At 35.9% G+C, this 23,681-nt stretch overlaps 1 protein-coding gene across 1 annotated transcript in view; it reads right to left on the bottom strand.

The window, feature by feature from the left end:
* The window catches only part of LOC109050767 (collagen and calcium-binding EGF domain-containing protein 1), a 46,938-nt gene extending 25,585 nt beyond the window's left edge, over positions 1 to 21,353 (bottom strand). The window contains exons 1-3 of the mRNA XM_019068338.2: positions 21,333 to 21,353; positions 21,123 to 21,247; positions 20,907 to 20,987 (exon numbers count right to left, since the gene is read on the bottom strand). Of these exons, the coding sequence (XP_018923883.2) occupies positions 20,907 to 20,987; positions 21,123 to 21,229 (188 nt within the window). The 5' untranslated portion in view covers positions 21,230 to 21,247; positions 21,333 to 21,353. The remainder of the gene's footprint in view (positions 1 to 20,906; positions 20,988 to 21,122; positions 21,248 to 21,332) is intronic.
* Between the last annotated feature and the right edge of the window lie 2,328 nt (positions 21,354 to 23,681).

Raw genomic sequence — 23,681 nt, 5'->3', positions numbered from 1 at the left:
AATATAGAATGAATGATATATAGATTACAAAAACAATACAAAGTATGATAGAATGTTAAAAAGTGAATTAAAGCATTATTGATCAATCAATAGAACTGCTGGAATACACTACATAAATTTGCAGATTTTTGTCACAATTTACAGTTTGGAAGAAGTCGACACCAGTTGCCAGAAGTCAGAGCCAGTCACCAGGTTTTGGACAGAGTTCACATACTTCACAGAAATTGTGTAATATATAATGGGCAGAGAACCAGAGTCTGGTAGGTTGTGATCCGCGGTCAGTTAGTGTATGATGACGAGTTTTTCTCTGTAACTATTTACAAAGTAGACAATTGTATGATGCCCAATACTTGAAAATATGTTCAGATTTAGTGTATTCCAGCCTGATGAGGAGGGTAATTTTAAAGGCACTAATGAATCATGCACAATAAGTCCTGGAAAGTGAATGTGAAAAATAAATAAATAAATTGGGAGCATTTCAAACCCATGATGACTTTAAGATTAGCATAGCATTTGAACTTAATACCCCGTATTTAATATTCACAGATACATTTTCCAGACTATCAAGCCAAGCACAGCACAAAGAGTCATCAACTATCACAGCTGGAAATCACAGGCTAACAAACGCATAACAAAAATCTCAATTTCCTTCATAATTAACATCCACATAATTGGCCAGGAGCCTGAGCCATTAGCAGCTGCGTAAGGAGGGCGGTCGTATTATTTCATGAATTCATTGCGGGCATCTCTCTCCCCTGAGCAAAAACCTCTACAGCTGGAAACTGTAAATGACCCAGACCTCCATTAACGTTTGGTGATATATAATGAGTGTATAACTCAACGCAGGCTTTATGCATGTGTTAGCTGTTTGAAGTATCAGCGTTACACATGTAAGGGTATTATTAGAGCCTAGATCTCATTGTATCTTATATTGCATGTCAGTAAGCACCCTTGCCTCGAGTTGGGCCTCTAAAACTGATTTGATCTTGGTGCTTTTGTGCCAAGTGTGTGTATGAGTGTTCAATTGTTTTGATGGTGCTATGACGCAGAGGGCCACTTCACCTTTCTCTGCTTTAACGCTTAGAAGAATCTTGATAATGTGGCACAGATCAAGAGCCTGAAACCCACACAGACAAAAACTCTACATTCCTCCACACTGGCCCCAGATGTGGCTCCTCATTCTTCTTGTCTTCTCTCTCTGTGCACACTGTAACACCACCCACAGGTCTTTTATGAGTCGGTGTGCCTCTGGTAACCCACTGGACTGAATTTTTTCCCCCTGTGCTTTAACGTTCATATTAAATCACACAAGTGCTGGTGCTTGTTTAGGTGGAGCTGTTTGGAATGGGGCCTGACAGAACCAGCCTGCCAATGCAGAGATCTGCCTGTCAACATTTCAGACATGCTGAGATGATGAGAAACTGATATGATTTCAGACTGATGTTGCAATGGGCATTTAGTTTGTCTGGAAACCCTACGCTGGCATTGACACCATGTAATCCAGTTATAGTCAGAGACTTTTTCCTTTACTATTCTGATTAAAGTCATTCATATGTAAGGTAATATATGGCAGGGCGTTTGACAATTAAATTCCACATTTCAGTTGAATTTGATGAGTGCTTGTCTATTACTTCAACCTACAAACTGCTGATAATGCTGTATTATTAAAAATGAAATGTCAAATCGAATGGGAAGGAATATGTTGGGTGATAAAATTAAAATAGTGAGAATTAAAGCCTTTATGTTTAAATTTTAACCAAAGTTAAAATGCATTATATTATATGAAGGTTTGTTTGTCATGTTTTAATGCTTTATATACCTTATAAAGGTGCAAAAAAGTTTTTTATAATGCATTATATATAAATGCTTTATTTAAAGTGCAACCATTAAATAAAATTAAACTGGACATTAAAAATAAAATGGTTGGTTGAAATATAATATAATATAATATAATATAATATAATAATATAATATAATATACACAAATTTCCACACCGTGGAGGTGCACATTGTCATACCCTCTCATTTTCCCATTTTCTCCTTCCTGGTATTCGTACAATGATAAGATTTCCCAACAATGCAGTGCCGTTTTGCACAACCATGATATAAATATATATACCAGTTCACAAATTTGAATGGGTTCACAGTTTCAACCGGTATATCGGCCACATCTAGGATGGAAATCAATGCTTTTAAGAAACTCAAGTCCAAGAAAATTCCTGAGCAAGACTGGCAACCTGGAAAAGTTTTAGGAAACCTGAGATATTCGAGAAATATAATCTCTGTGTTGAGTTGCTGCTTTGGCAAATCTTCCTTCTTTGTCGCTCTGCCCTCGCTCTACCTCTATTGTTTTCATATCACTCCTGTTTGCAATAAACAGCTCGAGAGAGGAATCTAGATCTGGAGCTGGCCAACTTTAGAACAGAAATCACTTACGGACAGCCTAATGTCATTCTGTGGAAGCATGCGTTGACTGGATCTGTCTACTCCACTGTTTTTTTTTTAAAATGCCTTGTTGGTTTTGTCTATCCAGTGTTTACGTTACTATATGTGATCAGAAACTGCTTCGTAGGCTCTCGCCATAGATCAGCCAAGAACTGGAAGCAAACACATTGGATCAGCATGGGGAATTATTTGGAAGTTGTGCAATATACAGTCTACGCAAAATATGAAACCGTGATCAAGCGCTACTATTCCAACAATCATTCAAAGTTATATTTATAACATGATATCTCACATTGCAGCCATTTTCTTGAAGGCTGTATTAAACCCCTGAGCATATGATGTTGCAATATTTAGGAATCGCCAAAATTTTCAATAACAGGAGTTTGACATCCATCACAGTCCTCCGTGGTTCTCCGAGTCCTTCAAATATCAACACCTGGGGTCCGCAAACAATCTCAAGCCCCATGTGTTATGATAAAACCGACGTTTGGGCGATGTGCTCACTTTATGTAATCTATGGCAACACCGTGGCAAGTTATCTGTCAAAACATGCACTTATGTATAATCCGTTCATCGGCGCAGGGGTGAACCAAATGTCTGTCATGGTGCGTTGGTTACTCAAGCGAGCAGTGAGAACGAAAGGCCTCGCCAGAAAGTTCAAGAGAGGAGAACGGCTGTCGGAAAGTACTAGTGTTATGTCTCCAAAACACTTTGCCTCCTGGGAATACAGTTACAGGAAGGCATAACTTACAAAGAACAGTTACCTCTTTGAAAAGTGCTTGGATATCTTTTAGTTCTCAATATTTCATGCCATTCTTTTTTCGTATTTCTTCTTCCAAATGTCATACCCCTGCTAAAAATATCTCTGTCAAACCACAGGATGCTTTGCAGACCTGAGAAAAGTGCCTTTTATCACGAATTGCAGAAGGAACTGCACTTTTTCATAAAAGGTATAATTCATCTTGTCTTTTTTTTTTTTTTTGACTAGGGTAAAATGTTTTTCCTGTTATGTTCACTTCTTTGATTCACTTCCCAATTTCAGCCGGTACAGCTGCCTTGGGACTCTTAAATACTGTAAACCTAATAGCCTGAATTGACTTTGGCGTTTATTATATAATTACACTAGGTACAGAGGACAAGGCAATTTGTCTTGAAAAAGAATATTACTCTAAAGACATGCTGTTCGCAGGTCAGCGTCTGTGACTCACTCTGACCGGGCAGCATTTCTGTAAGAGAATAATTCTGGATCAAATCTTTAAGCTCCTGAACTGTCTAGTCATCTCAGTGTTAACCAGCCAAAGTTTAGTTAGTCTCCATGGTGCGGTTTACAGTGGTCACGCACAACCCAAGGAAAAAGCAGTTGTGTAAAGCAAAATAAAAACTAATGATCTGCATTCTGCATTTGCATTCCATAATTATCATTGTTCAATCCAATGTTTTAAGCTGCTTGTCTATTTTTCTGATGTGAAAATGCTTTCTCTGTAATATCCCATCTTTCCAAAACACCTTATCTAATTCACACAGCACCCATTGAGCTTTTTGAGGAGAGGAGAGATGCACAATTTTCACCTGGCATATAATAAGAGAGGCACTAGACTAGACAACCTCCCAAAGTCCCCTGCCAACCATTCAGAACACCCTAAAAACACTCAAACCCACCCTAAAAAACACTCAGATCCTTAATACTCAAAACTTTTTATTCTTTCATTAAAGACAATTTTAAACAAAAATATTAAGCAGCACAACTGTTTTCAACATTGATAATAATAAAAATATTTCTTGAACATCAAATAAGCATATTAGAATGATTTCTAAAGGATCGTGTGACACTGAAGACTGAAGTAAGGATGCTAATATTAATAATAATATTTAATAATATTAATATTTAGCAGACGCTTTTATCCAAAGCGACTTACAGTGCATTCAGGCTAACATTTTTTTACCTAACATGTTCCCTGGGAATTGAACCCACAACCTTTAGTGCTGCTAATGCAATACTCTACCACTGAGCCACAGGAACACATATGAAGGACACATGCTGAAGGAATAAATTACATTTTAAAATGTATTCAAATAGAAAACAGTTGTGTTAAATGGGAAAATATTACTGTTTTTAATGTATTTTCGACCAAATAAATGCAGCCTTTGTGAGCATAAGAAGCTTTTTAAAAATCTTTCTGACCCCATTGTCCATGGAAATGTGTGTGTGACAGCTTCTCCAAAATTCCCTGTCAAGCCTGGACTTATCCTAAACAAATAATGTATATCAAACCCGCATGAATGGTTTGCTTAATTTAATAATGTTCACTTCACGCTTAGGAACGCATTCCCAGCTGAAGTATTGTCAGTGGTTTGGAAAATATTAAATCAGTCGCCACTTCAGAGTGTAAATGTGCAGATCTGAAACACTGGCCAACATTTTTGTTGATAACTTGATAACATAAAACATCAGTGAAAAGCAAAACTAAAACTGCTTCGATAATCATTTTGAACCCAAATTACATGAGGCGACCTGTTTGCAGAATATTTATGTCATTATCGTGTGAGGTCTTGTTTTTCTATCACATTCTAAATTCCCGACCTAAGACTCACATGTGAACGTCTCGGTTTTTGTTGCTGCACATGCTCACTGACATTAGAAATTGCCGACGACTTTGTTTTCCTGACAACAGTCAGAGGGTTCTAGAAAAGACCCCACAAAGCCCATGTGGTTGTAGTTAGATACAGTCCTGTCTCCTTTTGGCCAGTAATCACATGTGGAACAATCTCTATCCTCATCTCCATCTCTCTCCCTTTCCACACTCAGTAACCAGTTTCTTTATCTGGACCATCTAAATATCTCTTTTAAGCCTGTAAGTGATAAGGTTAATTAAACCAAACAAAGAAAAGATGTGCGTCGCCTCAGATATACAAATCCTTGAACAACCAAGAAATCTGCAATGTCTGGCTTCAATATACAGCAGGCGGGGGAAGTCAAGGTATCTTTAGAAGCGTGTTAAGGAGAACTGGCACTGAATTTAACCGGTGTGATGTCTCTCACCCTGACAACCCCGGAAATTACAGAGAACATGCCCGTCCATAAGTTGTTATACAGAATTCACATTTACAGACATCCTTTTCTTGCATTATACTCTCTTAACTCGAACCATACTACACCGCTGGCCTTGGGCCAGATCAACGATGAAGAAAGGTCTTCGACTACTGGAACCCTCAACAGACGGACTATTTGCAAAGTAACGGGAGTTTTTTCCAGGAAAATGTCAAGTGCATGGACTGACCACTTGAGCCGCTTCTTAAACAGTGACACGTTTACTGCCGAAGGACACGAAAGAATGAGGGGATGAATGAATGAACACGTCCATCATTTCTGAAAAAACGATCCTGGAGGCACTGACCTCTGAAAAGGGGTTTACAAAAACACCAAATCAGGACTGTTCCTTGGAAACAAATGATTCAGTTAAGTGGAAAATATATTATATATGTCAACAATGCGATTTTAACGATAGCTGCAGTTAAAGTATTCTCAGACACAGAGGTTTTTTTTTCCTTTCACATCCAATTTGTTGGAGAGTCAAAGGCTTATGGGGTATCAGATGACCAAGTTTTTTCCCTGCGATTTAGCAAGAAAACAGAGCGGGCACAATTTGCATGTCCTGAACTGAAAGCAGTGTGTCTAAGAGACTTGGAAAGTCCATATGACTGACAAAAATATTAAAATTCAGAAGCATATATTATAATGGCGGTCCAATGTCAAAATGTGCTAAAAAAAGAGGACTGGCATCCAAATGCTTGAAAATCCAGCTGTTAGCAATAGTAAATGATTGGTACTATAGCACTTAAACAGTGCAGAACATTTCCTTTCGCTAGTTAAAATCCTAGAGGTCTGATAAATTATCGTCTCTTCTCCTAATGGGAGAATAAATTAAGAGTTAAAATGACCACAAATTGTGTATAAAGACAGCAAAACAGAAACGAAATGCTTTGCAGTAAAATATGCATTGAAAATCCCAAAACAGGCAAATGGTTAACCACCTAAAGGAGGAAAAAACCCAGACTGTGGTTTTGTGGAACCACGTACAATTTCCTATGTAAACCCACATAAACAGTTTCTTGACAATCCATGCTTGACTTCATTATCCACCACACATCAGTCATGCAGTTTAACACATTTAATGTCTTTCCATAAAAATAAAGAATTAAAATAAGCACAATTTAGCCATGCTGGGAATTTGTAGCATTGGTGGGAAAAAGTCTTTAAATCCAACAGATCCTGTACGATGTATGAAAATCTCCCAGCACCAAAATGAGCCAAATTCATTCATTCAAAATTCAGCTTCATTAGAAAATAATTTGTTTTCTTTTCTTTAAAGCCATCTTGAGTTTTAAAATAGTATTTCAATCTGTCTACTTCAACCTTTCATGCTTAATTTAATGTGTTACTAGCAAAATAAGTTTATTTGTAATAACTGCCTAGCAATTTCAATGAACTTTTTTCAACAATAATAATAACAATAACAATAATAATAATAATAATAATAATAATAATAATAATAATAATCCAAAAATAATAATCCAAAAGCATTTATTTGCAAAGGCATGCTTTATTTATTTATTTTAATTTTTTACATTTAATTTAAATTCCAGAATTTTAAGAATTTATCTTAAGTTTAAAACGTAATGCTTCGGATTCAAATCTGGAAACCACATTTTTACACCCTGCCCAGGGTGTACTCACAGGGGTCATGTTGATGCAAAATGTAGTACCACTCTTATATTCCTCTTAAATAATCATTAGGCCTACGGTAGTAGTTCCATTACAACACGCTTAACAGGATAAATGCGCGCACACACACACACACACACACACACACACACACACACACACACACACACACACACACACACACACACACACACACACACACACACACACACACATGTTGACACGGTACAAAGCCCTATATATCATCAACCTGTGTCTCGACCATCCTGCTTTAATTCTGGCCAAAGCTAACATCTGTTTCTCTTTAGGAAGCCAAATCCTCAGTAGTCTGCATTCGAGCTATTGGCACCTATTCAACACAAAACCCCCTGAAACCATGGCAGGGGCAAATGAGTATTGTCAAAATTATGCTTAAAAAGGATAAGTGTAGAGCAAAGACAGAGTGACAGTGCTATTTTTCATGCAGTTGGAGAGAGCCAAGAGTTTGTCAGTACTGCAGGGATCGAAACAGTTAGAACACCGGCTATTTTCAGTGATGACTTGACTCATCCTCACACGGGGGTCTGTTACGGTATTGTCCTGACAAGTTAAAATTGGAAAATAAATAATTTTAAATAAACGCTGTTCTTTTGAACCTTTTTACAAAAAGGTTCATCAAGGTTCATCTTTTAAAAAAAATGCATCATAGTTTTCCAAAAAGCAGCACAAATGTACTGTAAAGTTCTGTCATGACTCTAGACCGATAACTTAATCAGATATAAATCACATCATTACTCACATGGTGCAGCTGATTGTTTTTTTTTTTTTTTTCACATCAACAGCCAATAAGCTTGCTGCTCAACATTCAACATCTGCTTATACTTGGCTAGTATCCTATTTTGTGGTAGCAGTTGCAGCGCCCTTCAGAAACCCTCCACCTTCCCCAGCTCCACCTGTATAGATCTGCTACGGGGTGAATTCATGTATGTTATACAGGATACAGGTTATACAGGATCTATTCTGCCAAGACCAAATACATTAACACTGCCATGGATATTACCATGCTAAACTCTCTGAGAGTTGTCATGACAGAACTGTTATCAACACTGATAAGAATAAATAAAAAATTTTGAGCACCAAATTAATATATTAGAATGATTTCTAAAGAATCATGTGACACCAAAGACTGAAGTATATTCATATTTATATATATTTAAATTGTAATAATATTTCACAATATTACTGTTTTACTGCATTTTTGATCAAATAAATGCCGCCTTGGTTAAAAAAAAAAAAAAAAAAAAAAAAATCACAGCTTTAGAAGGTTTTTTTTTTTTTCAGAACAATCATTATAAATACTTTATATTATAAATATTTGTATAGTTACATTTTAATATTTAAATAGTAGAGTTTTATTTGAATTAAATGTTTCAATTAATTGCATTCAGTCCCATCACATTAATGTCACTGATTAAATACAATAAAGTCAATGTAATAATTCCATAAATTCAATATTCTATAAACCCACAGTAAAAAGTTCATACATAAAATGTTTAATTTATACACAAAACCCTATGATTACTACTGAGATCACATTGCCCCATCCAGTTCTCCCCTTCTTCCACTCATTTCCTGTCCACTCGCTAATAAAACTTGAAAAATAAAAGAAACAATCAATTATACATTAAAGATCTGTTTACAACTCTAAGACAAAGTGATTTTCAGGTAAATGGTCAATTAACAAACAAAGATCTGTGCAACATACACAATGAATGTGCTGCCAAGAAATTAAATCAGTATTATTCCTAAGTAAGAAGTATAGCTTTTCCAAGCAGTTCACAAATATTTGGTAAAACAGGATGTTTCAGTCACGCTTTTACAAGCGAGCCGAACATGAACAAACAAACCTACTAGACTAGTTTATTGAAACACATGCCATTCATAATAGCAAATAATGAGCAGGAAAAAAATCATCTAAGACTTCACCCGTGCTTAACAGAAGCTTGGAAGTTTGCGGTAAACACATAGACAGGATGAGTGGACCTCCGCCAAGCCAAAACCTTGAGGCTAATCCACAGCAAAGAGAGACGTGGATCAAACTCCCCATTTTTTTTTGGCAAGTATGTCAACATTTTTAGCTACCAACATGCTCAGTCACATTCTATTTGACCTGATAGCTAAAACACATGGATTACAAGACGATTCAATGCCCAACTTACAGGTCTGGACAGCTAGTATTACTTTAAGTCTGGAACAAAATAAAATAATACTAATGCCCCGTTGAACAGTTTTTGTGCCAAATTATTTCATCTTTAATTATACCCAGCTCATCATCTGCCATGTCTGCCATTAAAAAAATTCAAGATTTATATTTACAGCCCCAAACAAAGATGCAGATGAAGAGAGATAATTATCCAAGCCTAAACAAGTTAAATCCCACTTGGTTGAAGGTCTGGTTTTCTTTAAGTTCTTCTGTGTTGGTAGTTTTTGTAGTGCTGAAACCTGATCTCAGAAGAGGAAACCAATGGGAAAAGGAGCACTTGTGAGGATCATGAAGGTCATCATTATCATTTTGATAAAACAACCCTGGCAAAGAAATGCAACAGCCATGGCAGCTACATTCAATGTAATGAACAGTAAATGAGAACAATGAGTATGTTATGAAAACATAAGCTATGTAAATAAGACCAAAGGCTATGAAAAAAGGAGACATTCCAAATCCAGATTTATATATAAAAAAAAAAAAAAAAAAAAAAAAAAAAAAATAAGGTATGACACTATGTTTTTTCACACTAAAAATAAATACAATTTGCTAACCATATTTAGGATAACTCATCAACAGAAAATTTTTGGAGTAAAGGCAATGTAGGGCCACGTTCAGGACAATATTAAAATCCATTATTTTTTGACTAATTTTAACTAATTATTACTCTGATCACTTTGTTAGTTCTGTATTTGTGTCCAAATAAAAAAGTTTATCATCTGGCTTTAAGTACTGTAAACAGTGTTAATCTACCGTAGGCTGATGATACACACATCAGCACTTTCCCCATTGTTGCCCGGCAACAATGCTCAAAAAGTTGCCCAGTGTATCATCATTGAGAATGGGTAACAGATGTTTCTGGATACTTTAGATCGGTTGGTGGGCCCGTTCGTGTATCATCAGCCTTAAAACAAGTAACATGATTGACAGCTTAAGCAACAATGCTCAAAAAGTTGCCCAGTGTATCATCAGCCTTAAAACAAGTAACATGATTGACAGTTTTAGATATTTTTACAAAGTACAAAAACATCATAACAGGGTTGACCATGTAAGATCAATAATTTCTGATAAATGTAAAATATAAAATCAGATATACACTTACTTGCCTATAATTCATTTTTAAAAGTCTATAGACTATGCATCATTTAGACACCATCGAGGGACACAAAAGTCACCGGAAATGGTTTCTGAGAATGATATATGCATCTTGCAGAGAGCACTTCACAAATGAATTACAATCTAAGAGAATGACCTTTAACTGTAATTCACTTAATTGGCCTTGTGCATTGCCTGGCACATCATGCCACAAAGAGGAGAAATTCTTAAAGTCTGGCACTTAAACACAAAGAAAATCAGGAAGGAAAGACAATCCACAGAGAGCTTTCAAGACAAAAAAGGAATTCATAGCCATCCAAAAAATGTGTTTGTACTAATAAACAACAGCACTAAATTTTAATGCATTATGTAAAGAAAGACATCAGGAAAAGGAATGGGAAACTACTGCATATCTCACTTAGATTTCTGCGAGAATACATCTATAAATACCACAACTTTTCAAGCGTGGCATAAAACACAGTACATATAAATAAGAATTTTTTTCCCTTTAGTACACACTGAGGAATCCACAAATACAAAGAAGTGAAATGAACTGAATCAAATGATTTCATATTGAACTCAGTACTGGTTTATTGTAAAACGTCACGCAATGGTATAATACTGCAAATAAAATAAAGACTGCCTACAGCTTTGGTTTATGGCTGCCTCTGAGAACCAGAAGAATTCTTACCAAGCATGCTCATGATGATATATGAGACTTAACAGATATATATGACATTTATAGCTCTTTTTTGCCAATGCTCTGGCATATCACAAGATATCCTGCTGTGATACTCCTATACCAGTGTACTTCATTGCATATCATGAGCCTAGGAAGAAAGCCAGCGCTATCCGCTGGTAGAGATTTAAGACTGCTATATACATTGAATATTAAACCTATTAATTTGGGTTTGTTTAGAGCTACCCGTCAAAAGCTATTTTCATCCAAATCTGGGTAGAAACATAAGTAATTAAATTTCGAGAACATCAACCAATGCCTCTAAGTCAAAAATAACTGCTGATTGACATCATCTGAAATGAGCTGAATAGCATGGCAAAGAATGTTTTATGCATAAATATAGTTTTTAATTTAAATTGAGTCAATAAATCCAGTAGATATTTCTAGATAAAAGCAAATTATGTCTTCCTATCCTTTATAACTGTATCAACATGCTTTGTTAACGTGGCTAACTCAAAAAAATTGCTCTGGGGAGAAAAAGACTACATAATTTTTCTGTTTCTTCAAACAGTGAAGCGAAATTACTGAAGACCATCCAAAAGAAACGACAAGGAAAATTTCATTTTTATTTACAGCTCTGATAAAAGGCGCTTCGGATCTTTACACCCTTGGAAGTGCAAGGAAAATGAGTTCATGCACAAAACATATGGTTTCACAATCTTCAACTTACGCAATGATTTTTTTCATACAACAAAACACTTGATTCGTATGAACAATTTCCATTTCTTGTGATTGGTCATCATTTACAGACAGCTGAAGACCTCTGACATAATCGTCAGGTTGCTCTGGTGACAAAGTGTTTTAGTTAACTGCATCTGCTCTGCACTGTTTTTAAAAAGACCGACATGAGAACAGTAAGAAAACTACATCAATGGCAGATATCAATCTACACCCAATGCAATTGCTTACAGGTGGATCAAAACACTTGCCAAGATGGAAATCATCATGGCTGACATGAAAATTTCACCTAAAACTTCTGCGTTTGTAAGAATGATGCTTCATTGTTTCTCTTGTGTCTTTTAAGTGGTAGTGCTAGTTGTGTCAAAGACAAATAAATCATATTTTACAGTTATAAATGCGCTGTATTTATCTGTACATCAGATCTTCAGATCCATTTTTGGCCATTTTCAAGTCAAAACTGAAGTGTAAACAATAACGACTAAATTAAAAATTTAGAAAAATCATTAAATAGCAATTTCAACAGCACACTGAATTGCTATTCTAAACATTTTCTACCAGAATGTACAGTACATCTGATTCTGTAGCTCGGTTGATAAATGCAGGGATGAGAAATTGAATTGGATGAATGATGTGGAAATGATTTTCACTTAAAATACAAGACATTTAAGGCTCTATCCTGCCCTAAAATATTTTTTTGTTTTAATAAGAAAAAAAAAAATCCATCCCACACACAGAAGAATAATAACAAAAGTGGAAAAAAATTAATTTCAATTTTGATTTGTGATTACACAAGTAAACCTCAGACAGTAAACCTCAGAAAAGCAAAAGGGCGGTAGAGCGCACAGCTGTGTGTGGTAGAAAACACGGCCGTTGTATGCCACTGGTGACAAATGCAACAATAACTCAGCAAACAAGTTACAGAATTCCAGCAGAACGCCACACATTATAACACGTATAAACTTCGGCTGAAGAACCAGAGATGTCAAAGTGCAAGGGCCATGACACCACGGTCCCTACTTTAAATGATGATGAGAAACAGAGATGTGATAACTTTGGGATGGACAACAAGATATAATAATGCGCAATCAGCAAACGTGAACGAGAGCAAGACCAGAGATCCAAGGCAATTCATACATCACTGAGGAATGCAACACAACAAAAACAACAAGTCCTCTCCCCCGCACGCCTGCCAAGATATCCCAAACAGCGCTGCAGACTCCCTGTTGCTCAACTGCACTCTCAGATTGAAAAGAGGTCTTCTTTTTTTCAGTCAACTACTGGAAAAGAATGGGCCTTAAACATCAAGTTTCCCTGTTCTCTCTAATGCCAGGATGGAGAGAGACTCATTTTACATTCACATTAGCCGAGAGGTTTCTCAATGAGCTGAGGCATTGACTTATTTATCCTCAGCGACTGGCAGAACTCAAGCAGGGAAGGTTCTGCCAACTGGCAATGTCTCTGAGGGTTGAGATTCACCAGTTATACATGCAAACTCATCCTACAACAAGAGCATTTCAAGTGAATTTGACCTTGGAAACAGAGCCAAAGGTACCAGAAAATTAGTTCTGGATCCCATGACTTCAGCTGCACTTAGTCTATATGCTTTCCATTCACAAAGCACTGAAATGAACTGATGATGTACTGTATGTGTGACATACAGTATGTGCTGCAAGACACCTGAAATAAAGATTTATTTGGGATATGTAACACACCCTTTTTTCAAGTGTTTATTCACCTATATCAATTTCCGCCACAATTAAAACTGCATAATTAACATATTTGGTTACTGCTATAAAGGGAGTAGTAGTTGACTGGTCATGGGATTTCAATACAGTGGCAACTTACCTACCGTTTATATTGTAAACTTTTTTTTTTTTTTTTTTTGACAACTCAAGTAAAGTGACGTGACATACAGCCAAGTATGGTGACCCATACTCAGAATTTGTGCTCTGCATTTAACCCATCCAAAGTGCACACACACAGCAGTGAACACACACACACCGTGAACACACACCCGGAGCAGTGGGCAGCCATTTATACTGTGGCGCCCGGGGAGCAGTTGGGGGTTCGGTGCCTTGCTCAAGGGCACCTCAGTCATGGTATTGCTGTCCCAAGACTCGAACCCACAATCTTAGGGTTAGGAGTCAAACCCTCTAACCATTAGGCCACAACTTCCCCACCGTTTGACCCCACCGACTCCTTCCATTTAAACAGTCTTATTATCAAAAAAAGTAAAATGTATCACCATTACCACAAAAATATTAAGCAGACTAATGGCTACTAAAAATTCAGATTTGCCAAAACAGGAATAAATTACTTTTTGAAAATATATTACACTAGGAAACCGTTGTTTAAAAATGTAATAATACTAATACTAAATACTAATAATACTAATATTACTAATAATAATTCTAATACTAATATTAATAATAATAATAATAATAATAATTCACAATATTACCATTTCTAATCACATTAATAAAGCCCTGGTGAGCATTAAAAAACAAATCAATAAAATCAAAATATTTCAAAATATTACCGACCCCAACATTTTGTGTACAGTAGTACAAGTGTAAAACTTTATGCAAAAAAAAAAAAAAAAATTCTTAATTAAATTTGCACTTCTTGATTATTACTAACTTAAACATGAGGTTTTAACAAATGAAGAAATGAGGTAATGGGAACTGGTTAAACAGCAACATGGTTTACTGGATTTACCACATCAGGCCCCAATTATTCAGGTTGTTGCCCTTTGACCTTCTAATTGCATGAGCAAACCATTACCGGCCTAACCATGAGTCTGTATCGTTTTGACTAGTGAGACAAAACAGACCACCATTGCTTCTAATTACTGCAAGAAAATTGGCGATTAATAGCAAAACTATGTAAAAACTGTGGTCAGGAAATTAACCTTTGTGAACATAAGACAGCGAGAGGGATGGCCATCATTTGTATGTGACACCATAATGTCACTTCACAATAACACGCTATTGCTTTGATCATTTATGAGGTACTGTACATGTCTGAAATATGATTTAAAAACAGTTTCACAAGCTTATAGAAGTAGTAAAAACATGGTTGCATAAAATATATACACTATAATATACAATATTTTTCTCTATACACAAAAATCCCCCCCTCCTAGCTACTTTCAGAGCCATTCATAGCATTTTACATGAGAGATTCACTGGAGATTTTTAAAATAAAAATGACAGCTAATGATCTACTTTATAGATCAATATCATAATGATTTCATTCTATTCCTTAAATTGCATGTGCAAATCTGTCAGAAGTTGACGTAATTTGTTTAGATGTCAATGGGGCGTTACAATTTTCACCTTGGATAATTTCTTCAAGACTGATATTTTGAAGAAAGTTCATGAACACATCTGAATTCATAGCTTACAGCTGTGTACACACAGCAACACGGCATCACCAACCAGACCTGCGTTGAAAGAAACAGCGTCATGACAAGATGTGGAAAGCAAAGAGAGAAAATCATTAAAGGAGAGTGCTAGAAAACAAACGCCATTTTCCACCACCACTATTTTCATCGGAATTCATCAGGGACTTGTGTAAATTCCAGACGTTGTTGGGTAATGCATTCAGTTTTCTCCATGCTTTGACTAGCTTGGCTCAACTGATCCCAAATAAACTCTGGCTGCGTCCCAACTAGAATCAGTCACTCGATCTAGCACGTTCCTGAGCTGCCTGAAAATGTGGACATTCATTAACTTTTTGGGTTTTTGGAGAGGACAATAAGGGTCATCCCTGTCATAAATACTGGCCAGTTGAAAAGCTTATAAATCAGGTTAAGTGGTGTTGACTTGGTGGTCAGTGGTCCATTTGATTTAAGCATCTACAAAACTCATGACTCATTTGTGCTTTAAAAAGATACACATTCATATGGAATCGTAACCCCTGCGTGAAATCATTGTGGCTATAAAAACACCCCATAACAGAGACTATAACCAGAGCTCTGTATGCGCAAACAAGAAGGAATTCGTATGATATTCAAAGAAACAATACCACAAAAAAAAAGACTGGCACGTTGACCACTGTTTGATCTGCTGCCATTAATCCCCACAGTCATCTTAAAGACACAACAGAGAACAATGCAAAGGATTTCCTGTTAAATCACCCTTTTCGTTTCATGGGTCAACAACGCCAATATCCGATTCCACGGGATTTTCACGAGCTGGTAGTCAAAACGGTTTGTTTGACAGCGTGTTCGGGCCTGATGAGCACTTTGAGCTGATTGATGAAGACTTTCACTGATATGAACCATCTGGTTAACTTAACCAAGAAGAGCATTAATCATTGTAAAATTGCGTAATATTTCTGCCTAAGTCATGAAATTAAATGCACTGGAATCCCAAAGGGCAGATGCTCTGAAAGTGATTCACATCAATTACTTCCTTGTGTCTATTCAATAATAAAGGGAAGTACAAACCCTTCATAAAATGTTTGTTGGAAATAAATCATGCTTAAATATTTGTGCAATTAAGTTGTAGAGGTCTCTTACGTCTTCAGGCTGTGCATGTGTTGCCGTTAAATGAGATTTGTTCCATATTTCATAAGTGTTAATCAAGAGTTCACGCTCATAAAAAAATAGTTAAGATAAACTGTTCCTGATGAAATATGAACATTGGCAAAATCTAAATCAATTAAAATGGATGGATTTCAAAAATCCAAACAATTTTAAAACAATTGCGGTATGAGAACCTTGTATGAGAACACATTTTTTTTTCTAACAAATGATATGAGTTTAATTAAGACAATTAGCAAGAAACACGTCAACCAATTTTTTTTTAATCTATGCTACATTTTTCTCTTCACCACCATGCTCTGACCAATATAGAGACTTGTTGAATAAATCATGAATAAAAGTGATATAATTATAAAATATATAAAATATAATATAAAAAAGTTTATATCTAATAGTAATATACTTTCTGAGAATTATGAGTTTATTTCACGCAAGCTATAAGCCATATTGCCATTCTGTCTTTTTTCCTCATAATTTTGAGTTTACATTTTACAATTCTGTTTTTCCCCAACCATGGATTAAAAAAAGGTAACTGCGACTTCTTCGTCTAATAATTTTGACTTTTTTTTCTAGCAAACTTGCATATTCAGAGTTTTCTTCTTAGAATTGTGAGTTAATTTCACAATCCTGAGATTTTATCTTCCGATTCTGAGAAGTCAGAATTGTAAAATATGAACTCAGAAACGTAAGAACTGAAATTAAATATCGCAAAAATATCCTTTTTTTCTGTGATAGAAACAAGTTTCCATGGATAGCAGCTTGTCTACATGCATGTGGACTCACAAAACCGATGAACAGAATAAAAATAACTCAAATATTCCCACGTTTATTCAAGAGAACAAACAATAAGTCAACAAAAGAAACAGGAGACTGACAGATTCTTCAACTTCAATTGTCTTCTCCTCAATACAGTCCTCTGACAAAGAAGAAGAAGAAAAAAAAAACACATTTCCTTGCCATATGGTCATAAACATTTAAAACAAAAAAAGTAGTAGACATCACGTTTTGTGAAGGACAATGTAGCGCAACTATGGATTCCTTTAGTTGGTAACCAGTACCCTTGTGAAGCCATGCTACAGGTCTACTGTACTGTTAGTGGAATTAGATGTGGTAGACCAGTAAAACCTTTGTCCTTCTTCAGATAGTTTCAGCCCCGAATCTCTGCATTTGCTCAAGAGAGCTTTTAGACATGTTACCGTGCATATGCCAGACACATCTGCATTTGCTCAAGAGAGCTTTTAGACATGTCTGGGTTTAAAAACCCAATATGATCTTGTTTCTTTTAATGGACACTTTTGGAAATAAACTCCCTTGACACCAGTGGACATTAAAGATGAACTAGAGGGTCGAGAAAGACATGCGACTGGCCTCTAGAGGCTTCCCAGTTTGTATAAAGGTTCAGCTGATAATTAAAAAGATTTCTTCTGGCGACAAACAAGTGCTTGTAGTCATTTGAACTTTATGTTTAAGTTCATGGCTGGTTTTCAGCCCTAGAGGAGTCAGTGAGAGGAAAGAAAACGAGAGGTTTATAAGTATATGGCCTTTGTCTGTTTGGTTCCCTTTGCCTTTTGGCCTGCAATGCTTCAAGAGTGTAGAAACAGGCCTGAAACCACCAGAAATATTTGGAAGAACAACCAAGAACCAAGTTCTCCAGAAACACCTTCAATATGTTCTGGAAAGGCCCGTTCTGATTCATTTTGATCTGGCTTCACAATGTTGTCCCTGATCCCAGTCCTGAGAAAAAATATGTCTATTAATCCAAGACTACAGTACTAACTTACTTTGTATGCTGCAGTTCATTTAAAACTAAGACCCATAAATTCTATGGCACAATATCAACAACTGCACACCAGACTTTCAGAATACACTGCTTTCCTTTGTAAAACGGTTTCCTCCCAATAAAAATTACCATTAATTAATCTCTGGTCCACATTTTAGCCACATGAAAGCTTTCAGATCAGAGCTGTTAATTTATTCCTTTTGTGTGATTACTTATATAAATGGTGCTTAAAAGAATTTTGTGTGAATAATTATACAAATAAATGTTACAATTAAAAAATGTAATTCTATATAAAAAATAAAATTATGAAATGAAATTAAACAAAAAATAAAAATGTGAAAAACTGTGGAATATTTTCATAAAACATGCAGTTTAACCCTCTGGAGTCGATTAACGCGTATACGCGTTTTGGGGTATTTTCTCCTGATAACCCCGAAAAGAACTTAAATTACACTTTCAGTTTTGATCGTACAGATAAGTGCAATACATCAATCGAATCTGTAAAGGGTCTACTTTTTTTTGTATACAGACATAATAACAACAAAACTTTGTGCACTTATAAAATAAATATACAAACAAGGAGTGCTGTCTGCAGCCTTTGTCTGCGCTGATCTTCAGATACAAATGCGTCATTAAAATGAACTGTAACTTTTTTTGATGAAAAAAGCAAATAATGTAGTTTAATTTAAAATGTAATCAACTGCGACCCTTATCCAGATACAAATGTTATCCATTAGCTACATACATATTAGTACAACATAGCGCCAAAATACTTTTACACACATGCATAGATATTTTCTGAGACAAAGCCCATAAGAATTCAAAAAAATGAAGACTTAATGATGGACAAAACATCCAGTTTTTACAACTATCTAACTGCAGGATGAATCAAAACCAAAGAAAATGTCACACTGCGATGCATCTGAATGTTCTCCTCTATTTGACATTATGATCTATTCAAGAAACAATCCCTGGCATGTTTCTAACACAAGAACAGATGCACAGAAAATCAGATCAGATCAGAAGCATCAATTGAACAAATATTTCCTTGCATCATGAGTTTAAGAGCCGCCAAGCCACAAAGAAAAGAGGTGTGGTGGCTTAACTGCACCTTTTAATTTACAATGAGCTCATATCAAAACTGTGATTGAGTCATTTAAGTCATCTGCATATGAGCAAATGTTAATAGCAAGCATGAGACCCATTGTGCAAATACTCTCCAAGCACGCTTGAGAGACTCAGGGACTCCACAGGTCACCAATGTTGGTGCACCACACACACCAAGAATTTACAAGGACAAGCTTAACGACAATTTTGGCAAGCGTTTCAAAGCATCGCACATCAACGCCTGCTGAAATAAAAAGCCTGTAGTAGTTTGTGCTTTAACTTGCTACTTCCAGCATGCAGGTGGAATGAAATGCACCACCATAGAAGAGAAAGGGTCACAACTAAGAAGTGATGTGAGAGAGAGAATAAAATCTCTTCATTTACAATTTCTATTGCTTGATTTTTATCCTACATAAGGAGTAATTCATTCCTAAAATGAGAATTGTCTTCCATGGACCAAAGGAGAAATGTTGAAGAATAAAAGTATTCCATTGACTTGACTTGTCTGGAGGACAAATTATATGGACCAAGTTTATGGTGCTTTCTGTCTTTTGGAGCTCAGCAACCTGTATCCTTGTTAACTTGGATTGCATTCATAAAAACTTTTATGTTGAACATAGTTAAGTCAGTTGGTTTTGAGAGTAAGTCAAGTTACCAACGTAAAGCTGAGAAGTCTGGTTCTGCTTTGCATCCGGAGCCGGCTTAAAGTTCCAGCATCATAATCCCTAACCTTCAAAGAATAATATCTCCTTGCTTTCTTTCACTAATTCTAAGCGGTCACAGGAATGAAAACAAGATTATTTTACATGCCCCACACAAGGCACCAACACAGCTAACCCAATAAAAGGAAACCCTGGCCACTTTGGGAACAGAAACAATACAGGTCACTCTCAAGGAAACACTTAATAAGCAAGTGATAATCTGGCATATTTAAAAGTCTCTTTTAATCTCCCTCTCTCTCTCTATATAGTACATGTGTGTGTGTGTGTGTGTGTGTGTGTGTGTGTGTGTGTGTGTGTGTGTGTGTCTGTGAGAGAGAACAGTAACTGAGTGAACAAATTTAAGTCATTTTCAATTTAAAAGTAAAAAAATACGGGTCTCATTTTCTAAATATAAACTTAATACGTTTTCTCCTTCCCCACATAAGAAATGCATAAAATCCAGCTGGAGTCTGAGTATTGTTAGTGATGTAGAATACCATGGTACATTAAAAACTGTCTGGCTTCAGAATGCCAGTGGTACCATTTCAAACTAAATCATAAAACAACTAAACATAATTTCTTGGCAGCCTACCTGCAAACACGATTTTCAGAAAACTAAAGGCAAAACACATTCCATCGCATAAAAAAATGTTAAATAAACAATCATGATAGACAGACAGACAAACAAACAGGACACTTTATTTATCCCATATGGGAAGTGGTGACGTCCAATTTAATAAATACAAAACGGGTACATTAAATTCATTACAAAATACAATAAATAAACATTATCATACACAAGAACCTACAGAATGTTAAGATGGAGAAGTAAACAGTCCCTTACCTGTAGCATGTGGTCACCTCTCCTGTGGATTTTACGCACGGGTATTTCGTCGTTGCGATTTTGTTCTCTGAACACACTTCTCTGTAACACAAAGGAGCCGTCAGCTGTTTCTTTTTACGTAAACAAATCTGCCTCACGCACAAGAAACAAACTTTAAATCCCCTGAGTTCGTGTAAGCAGCGAGCTGACAGCGCGCGCACTGCACGGACACTTTACCTGTCCACATCCTCCTTCTCCTCTCGGAAAGTCCACGGCGTTCCCGATGAGAACAGCATTACCACCACAGCAAGTCTGAGAGGAGTTCCTCTGCCCATGTAGCTCATTTCAGACACTCTGTGATGCTAAAAAAAGATAGTTGTCCGTTTAAAGCCAGCGTCTTGAAGTTCAGCGTTACTTTGAGGAATTGAGAGAGTATTGATTGGTTACCTCCTGCGAAGCCCCACGCGCAGATTCCCACCGGCCCCTCCTACTCCCGCACTTGATAAACTTCCATAGGTTCAGGAACGCACGTTATGAATTTAATATTTAATAACTGCCACAGGTAACATTAAAGATATTCCCGAGGCGAAATCCTTATGTGTGAGGTTTGAGTTATCATATGTAGAAAATGTAGAAAAACTGAAATTGTATTTTTTTGTAAAACGTACTCCAGTTGTCTTTCTTTTATTTACAGCTTCAATTTTTTTCAACATTGTAGATTTATTTATTTATTGAACAAATTTTATTTTAACTACTTAAGGACACAGCTGGAGTCATAAATGTGGGCTAATATGGTAAACGAACGTATCTCTCAATTAATTAAATTATAAAAATTTAATGTATAATATTTAGTACAGAATACTTAGGAAAAAAAACATTGACATTTAGCCTCCCCATGTTTAGTTCTTAAAAAAATTCTGTACATTGGCAGCACAAATGTAATGTTATTTAATTATTATTTCTTATCTGTGAAATAATGAATCTAGAAAATTTAAAAAAAATGAAATTATAAAATAAATGCATGCCCTGTCATGACAATGGCATAATTGCCCTCTAAGGTTAAACTAGGCAAATGAGACTGTGTTGGCTTACTGATTCCCTCACAACAGGGATTGTTTGCACCAATTCTTCCTCCTTGACCTGTGACTGCTATGTAAGCTGTTAAGGGACCCAAATGTCCCACAAGGCCAGGGGACTGTTGTCACAAAAAGAATTAAGCTAATGGTATGTGTATTGAATTTTATAGTTATTTCTATGTTAGTTCTATTAATACCCTTGTGATTGATAAAACTATTTTAGTTGTGGCTGGCCACTGATGAACTGAGACTAACTGAAAGTTTTGCCCCCTAGTGGCTGACAAAGCAGCAGCTGTTTCTTGTTTGTAGTCTCCATTCCCAACCATCTGATGAGCAATAAATGAAGACGCTCTCGCCAGCAAACCTTCCTGATGACTAATCTCACATCTCATGAGATTGAAAATCATCACTCATGAATATAAGCAACTCTAAACATATCAGTTCGTGTCGACCTCAAGTGCTTGGAAGCCCAGATAAATTATCTGTCTCCAAAAGGACGTGTTTCCATGGAGCTGTTTGCATGATGCTGCTGATGAATCTTGGCTGAGATTAGTTTTCGTGCCTTGCTTTTTTTTTTTGTAGTGATAAACCCTTCTTGTCTTTTTCCTTCAACACTTTCATTGCAATCCAATCTTCAGATTTCAGACACAAGGTTGATGTCATCAGAGCAAATGTCTAGACTTTATGGAGACTTTAAGCTAAGTATCAAAAGTTCACTCATTGTTTTTACCTCTTAAAAAAAAAGAATGCGAATAAATTATTCTAATCTAATTTTTAGATCAAAATTATCCCTGTTAGTTGCAAAAAAAAGAAAAAAAGAAAAGAAAAAGAAACTGTCCATAAACATGATTTCTTATCACAGCATAATTGCGGATATTACATTTTAAATTTCACTGACCCTGCATTTGTTTTCAAATTCTGTCCAGCTGTTTTTATGATATTTTTTTGTCTCAGGTGGTTGCATAATTCATGCTGTGCTATTCAAACACCCAAACACCAAACAGAACAAGTAAACAGAACAAATGAATTGTTTTCAGACAGAGAACACCTGCTCTTTTAAGAATATTACTCCTAATCAAACAGATATGAGCTACAGTATTTGTTGTTTTCAGTGTTTATCTAATAATTTTATCCAGTGTAACAGGACTGCATTAGTGATTAGATAATAATTTACCAATTCATGTGCTTGGTAAGGCTGGTCTCATTTACATAAAAATGAAGAACTGTTTTGACACAGTGTTATGAGTCAGCCGAATTCGAAATGATACAAATATGTGCTAATGAGAATGAGCATGCTTGCAAGTTTTGTTTTTAATTAAGGCATAAGAAATAGGTCAACTTGAGCAGTGTAAAAACTGGAAAATGTGCACAGCTTTTAAATGCCTTACAAATATTTTAATGTCAATGGTACATGCAAATATTTGCAGCTGGGGCGAAACAGTGTGTGTGTGTGTGTGTGTGTGTGTGTGTGTGTGTGTGTGTGTGTGTGTTTGTGTTGGAAGTTTCTGAGTTCCAAGGAAAAAAAAAAATTGCTTCATTGTACAGTAACTATAATATTTTGAGCAAAAAGTCAGTTACACAAATGTGTTTGTACACTAACATTCTTTTTTTTTTTTTTTATAAGAAATTAGTATTTTTATTCAGCAAGAATGCATTAAATTGTTACAAAGTGACTGAAAAGACTTATACATTGTTACAATCTATTTCAAATAATAATAAT

The sequence above is a fragment of the Cyprinus carpio genome, chromosome B21 (genome assembly GCF_018340385.1).
Source record: "Cyprinus carpio isolate SPL01 chromosome B21, ASM1834038v1, whole genome shotgun sequence".
Lineage (NCBI taxonomy): Eukaryota > Metazoa > Chordata > Actinopteri > Cypriniformes > Cyprinidae > Cyprinus > Cyprinus carpio.
This window is presented reverse-complemented; position numbering and strand designations above follow the sequence as displayed.